Raw genomic sequence first — 5,943 nt, forward strand, 5'->3', positions numbered from 1 at the left:
AGAAATGTTGGTATATTATGTCAGTTTTATATTTATATCATGTGAATAAGAATGTGTATCTATTCTTATTGAGTGTTTTTCAAAATACTCATTCTCACAATAATCTTTCAGATGAGAACGGGTCATGTGTACGCTTGGAAGATTGACCGAGTGATGCTTATGGGGTCGCCAAATAAATTTTCTAGAAGAGATATTTGTCAAACTTTTATTTGAAGAATATCTTCATATTGAATTTTATGCACATTATTTAATAGCTATTTTTATGCATTTTCAATACTTAATAAAAGTGATATTTTCATTTAAATTAGATGAAGAAGATTTTGGTAATACTTTGAGTCTATTTTTATAAAAGAATAAATAATAAAGATGAAAATGATTTCGGGGGGTTACAAAAACAAAAATCAACTCATCCTACCAACCAATCACTATCTTCAATGCAATCGTCAATTGCGTAAAAAATTGTCATTTAAGCAAAATAAAATGTGTTTGAAATTTTTTTATCTCTAGTGCAAGTTGTACGCATTCAGAGAAAATGATGTGGTAGAGAAAAAAAATAGGTGTCTAAATTCAAAAGCTCGATTAGATGTGTTAACTAAACAAAATTTATATTTCATATGTAGATTTAAATGTGATTTTATTAATATGTTAAGAAAATAAAGACACATAAATAATAAATCCTTAGAATGCATTGAAAACCAATTTAGAACTTGAGTGACTACTTATTAGATATCAATGCACGTAGATTCAAAATCTTATATATATATATAACCACATCTTAAGGGAGTCCTCCTTAGAGTTTCTTAAATATTTTCTTTTTTTCTTTTGCTTATATATCACAATTTTTTAAGCGAACCCTCACGTATAGGGCAGAGGGCGGTGAGCCTCTGCCAAGACAGAAACAAGGGTGAGGCCTGGGTGAATTTCTTTTTAATGTAGGTCGGACCCACCGACCTATACTTTACAGTGAGGGGCCTCTAAGGCCCCTGTACGAATAGTGTCTTGTACTCAGGGCATTATTTTTTTTAAGCATGGACTTGCATTGGAGATGGGCTTATGAGAGATTGGTTGATGGTATGAGATGTATTTTATTAATGTCATATTTTTTAATTTTCTCTTTTCAACTTATTTTGCTTACTTTACTAAAAGTAGGGGCATTTTAGTATTTTTCTTTATCAAAAGATTGACTTTTTTAGCCCCGTTTGGCTCCCATTAATTTTTATTTTATTATATTTTATTTTTTTCTCTTTTATTTTTAACCACACAATCTTCCATAAAATAATATTACATGTAAATCGAAGACGTTTCCTTCTTTTTTAACCACTCATTTTTCAAAAAAATACTATTCCACCCATTTTCATTTCTGCAAAATGGAGGTCGAACCGGGGCTTAGAGGTTATAATTGTACATGAAAACCATCTAAAAGGACCAATTCTGACCATTGAGTGGAATGTTGGAGATTTTGAGCCAAATTTTATGTTGGAGATCATTTGCACAACCACATAAGCTAAGGACCATTTGCGCCAATTTCTTAATTATAAATAAATAAATAAGTGAAGAGGAAAGCCAAAGTGACAACCCCTGGACGTCCAAGGGGTTTACCTGAGTTGTCACCCAAGAACTCTCCATAAGTGAAAGGTACTTGTATATTTCACAAAATATGTTAATAATTGTAGTTTGACAGATTATTAAATTTATAATGGGTAGGTGGAACTCTAGAAATCTATTTTTCATAATCACTCTGGTCTAATATTGTGTCAATTACTAGTATAAAAAACATGTTCTGGACAGAAATTGAAAGTAAAAGGAGAAATATTTATTTTTGCGGATGAGTAATTTTGAATTGTGAACTAAAAAAAAATTTAGCCCCTGTTTGGTAGGAATTAAAAATTAGATTTTTAGTAAATTTTGATAGAAGTTTTTGAAATGTGTGATTGAAAAGTTGTGGGACTCATGACAAATATAGTTAATAATGATTGTATGACTTTGATTTAGATTAAAATATGATTTTAAATTAATACCAAAGATGGGCTTAGCAGTGTAAAACAGAGCCCATCCATTTTGACACTGGTACAAAGAGTCGCAATATCATCATGCATCATGATACGATCTCTCATTATGAGTTTGTGAATATCTAAACCCAGTTCTTGTTTCAAGGAAAATAAACGTAGAGAGCATGTTTGACAAGTTTAAAGATATGTCAAAATTAACTCTAGGACAATTTTTTGTGTCCAAACATATTTGAACACATAATTTTTGTGTTTATTTGGTAGGGATTTTGTTAATTGGTTTTTTGACTGTTAGAGATAAAGTGGATTTTATGAGAAATGACGGTTGAAATAGTAAAATAACGATCAAAAAATTGATGTTAATTTGATTAAAATCTCTACCAAACATGCACTTTAACTTATTTTCAAGATTAACCAATACAAAAACTTATTTATTTTGAAACTTATTTAACTCGCCAGTAAACATTTTAAGCTTAGCCAAATATTCTTGAAAATCACCTTCTGATCTTGCTCAATGAAAATCAATGTTCTGCTACTATATTTACATTTCTATTACTCAAGAAACTCAACTCTCCCAAAAACCATCTAAAATAACTACATTACAAATAAGAAATTGAAAAGTGTAACCTATTAGAACTCACAATTGTTCAAACAAATGTGTTTCAAACTCAAATTGCTACAAAAACTCAGCAGGCGGGCAAATCATTCGGAGGTGGAAGCAAACACTGTGACGGCTTTGGTCCGTTTTTAACGATAAATCCCATGGCTAAACCCCAAGTTGTATGTTCTTCAAGATGGCAATGTATAAACCATACTCCTGGATTGTCTGCATTTAGCCTAATTGCAGCCCACCCTCCCATTGGAACTGCCACTGTGTTCCTCTCTGGAGGATCAACCAGATTGTAATAACTTGGATCCTTAGAAGAATCGAAATTCCCGAATCCACTTCCAACGACGAAGAAATTGTGTCCATGAACATGGATTGGATGGTTTTCTGGATTCAGAAAGTTTGTATCTTGTAGCACTATTTCTAGTCTTGTGCCATATGGTACCTCGATAAGTTTTGTGCCAAACTCAGTATTCATGTTTTCCGACAGGGGATCCACGCCGGTGTAGTTAAATTCGTGTGGTGGCTTTCCCGGGAAGTTTGAGGAAAGTCCTGCCAGGAGTTTCTTGTAATGTGTTTCGAGCAACGACATGGAAGGACGAACAAATGATTGGTTGTTCATCGATGCGAAGAATCTTTTGTCTCTATAGCCTTTACATGTTTGATTGGGAGGGCAATCTTGTAAATTTAGGCTTATAGTCGTGATGACTTGTCTGTCGACTTTCTTGGGAACTCTGCAAGGGTATTCGGTCGATGCAAGACTACGGAGTCCATTCAAGAAATGCGTAGCGAATCCCGTGTCCTCCATTGGAGGGAGATTAGGAGGTAACGGTGGCACTGACGGTAGCTTCGGAGTCTGCTTTTCCTTCTCGAAATTCGAGGTTTTATATTTCAAGAAGCCAATTGTGATTGAATTATCAAATGGGAAAACAGAAGTTAGATAAGGCCTAGCAGCCATGACAAACATGTTTGTGGAATCCGGGATTTGGTTTGCTGTTAACAGTACATTTGTTGTTTGTCCAGGGGCAATCATTATGGCTGATGTTTCGAAGGGTTTTGTATAGACAGAATCAATTTCTACAACAGTTAATGTATGATTTGCCACAGCAAAGAAAAGCTCAGAATTTAGAGCTGCATTAATGATCCTTAGCAAGTAGGTTTTGCCTGGTTCAACTCTCTGGATGAATGTATCTGCAATCACATTGAATGTAATCATATTTGAGAAAAAAAAATTAGAATTTGGCTAGCAAAGGTTCGGAATATGGCCTATGTATCAAGTTAGTCACCGAGCCCCTATTTGACAAAGTGAAAATAATTTGATGGGTTCTGTGAAATGTACAGTTAAAAAATGAATAAAAGTTGTGAGTTTCATGAAATGTATGGTTGAAAGTAAAGTTTGACCAACTTATAATTTCAAAAAAATCTTTTCAAGAAGAAACAAAGATGCCAAATGGAGACTTAGGAACGTTTGACATAACTTTTGCTTTTACTTCTTATAAACGAGTTTTTGGAGAAAACTATCTTAATTTTTGTTTGAAAACTAATTTTCTAAAGAACTTCTTATTCCGGAAGTACTTTCGAAATAAGTTACATTAGATTAGTTTACTCTAAAAACTCTTTTAATTAGAAGAAATACTTTCATAAAATTAGTTAAACGAGTCCAAAAATAGCTTTTGAATCATCAAAAGCCCATTTTGACTTTTCAAAAGTCATGCTAAACGGTAACGGTAATTCCCAATTTAAAGGTTTGCAATCTACTTACTATGTAGACCATAGAATCTCAATAATATTCAATATCTCCAAGAAATCGAATTTATTCAAGTTTTACCTTCGTTAGAACAGGGGTACAACGGGCCGGGTAAACCATTAATTGTGTAAGCATCAGAAGAATTAGGTCCACGACCGTATAACATCATGTCATTTTCAATTGCTTCAACTTCTCCATTCCACCATTCACCTGTGTTCATAATTCGCGAGATATTAAAAGTCGAAAATTGTACGACATTCTCTGTTTAACGAGCTAACAGCGTTTGACCACCTTAAAGAACACAAGTAATCGAGCAAACACAACGTACCAAAGATGATAGGAATATCCGGTCGAACCGGGGTGGGACTAAATGGGTATGGCATCCGAGGGTAAATGATGAAAGCCCCATAAACTGATGCACGTTGCCATGAAAAATGGGCATGCCACCAAAGGGTACCCCTTTGATCGATTACTGTGAATTTGTATGTATAGGATTTGCCCGCTCCAATTGGGCATTGGGTTATGTAAGCTGGCCCATCCGCCCATCCCGTTCGCAGCTGCCTTATACCATGCCTGTGCCACGATACCATCTATCAAAGACATTTTTGGCACGTTTGGTAAATGTACTTAATTATTGAACGTAACTTACCAATGGATGGTAGTATTTCTGGGTACTCGATTATTGACCTTAACTTGGACATTGTCCCCTTCATGGACAATAATAGTTGGCCCGGGAAACTTCCCGTTCACTGTTAGAAGAGACTTCGTGTGACACAAACGTGTTACGTTCCTCCACTCAACCTGCATGAAGACATACCTACATGGTAAATATATAGTCCAAGTATCGATGGACACACACCATCAAAACCTACCATCTGTATCGAAAATGTTTCTGACGGAAAATTCGGTATCGGCGTAATCGTTTTGTGAGTGATACACATATATGTGCAAGTATAACTTACATTGAATTGAAAAAGTCTTGTAGGTGGTGATGAAGAAGAATGCATTGGCAATGCAACTATAAAGATTCCAAGCAGCAGAAGTAATTGATAAAAGCTCTCCATTTCTCTCTATCTCCAGGAAACTTGATGCTGTTCAGCTGGTCAAAGAATGCCTGATCTTCACCAACCAGTTTCTGTACAATTTCCCTATGCATGCAAGTACTTATATAGGTAGGTAGAGCGAGGAGGTCTGGTTGGCTCACTCAATTTTGAGAATATTCTTTTTTTCTTTATATTTTTTTATTTATTTAAATTTTTTCTTTTATAATCTTTCTTTTTTTCCCTTCGTTTTCCCTCCTCTCTGTCGAGCATACGTGGAAGAAAATGGAAAATGAAATCTGACATGACACCGAATAACCTTTGGTAATATTATTTCTTAAAAGAAAACAAATCTTTGTGAAGAAGGTACTATATTATAATTTATTGATTTCAATATTTAAACTTTACAAAAGATATTTGAGAGTGTTTGATAGTCATTTTTATGTAAAAATGTATTTTAAAATAGTAAATTGATGTGAAATGTGTGGTTTAAAAATAAGGAAAAGTTTTTTTTATTTACGTGTAATATTATTTTAATAAATA

At 34.0% G+C, this 5,943-nt stretch overlaps 1 protein-coding gene across 1 annotated transcript; it reads right to left on the reverse strand.

Moving 5' to 3' along the window:
- Positions 1 to 2,521: 2,521 nt before the first annotated feature.
- LOC111372126 (laccase-1-like) lies at positions 2,522 to 5,478 on the reverse strand. The gene is made up of 5 exons (XM_022994314.1): positions 5,323 to 5,478; positions 5,010 to 5,161; positions 4,689 to 4,933; positions 4,442 to 4,570; positions 2,522 to 3,804 (listed from the first exon to the last, which is right to left on the reverse strand). Exons 1-5 carry the CDS (start codon positions 5,422 to 5,424, stop codon positions 2,693 to 2,695), a joined length of 1,740 nt encoding a protein of 579 aa, XP_022850082.1. The 5' UTR covers positions 5,425 to 5,478; the 3' UTR covers positions 2,522 to 2,692.
- Positions 5,479 to 5,943: the final 465 nt, after the last annotated feature.

This window comes from Olea europaea, chromosome 23, assembly GCF_002742605.1.
Source record: "Olea europaea var. sylvestris chromosome 23, O_europaea_v1, whole genome shotgun sequence".
Lineage (NCBI taxonomy): Eukaryota > Viridiplantae > Streptophyta > Magnoliopsida > Lamiales > Oleaceae > Olea > Olea europaea.

What these genes read in the sequence shown, in the direction of transcription:
- LOC111372126 (XM_022994314.1), bottom strand. Translation starts at nt 5,424, where the DNA reads ATGGAGAGCTTTTATCAATTACTTCTGCTGCTTGGAATCTTTATAGTT. An exon ending in CAAGACTTTTTCAATTCAAT is followed by an intron (nt 5,162 to 5,322) that starts GTAAGTTATACT and finishes GTCTTCATGCAG; the next exon opens with GTTGAGTGGAGGAACGTAAC. An exon ending in GGATATTCCTATCATCTTTG is followed by an intron (nt 4,571 to 4,688) that starts GTACGTTGTGTT and finishes TTATGAACACAG; the next exon opens with GTGAATGGTGGAATGGAGAA.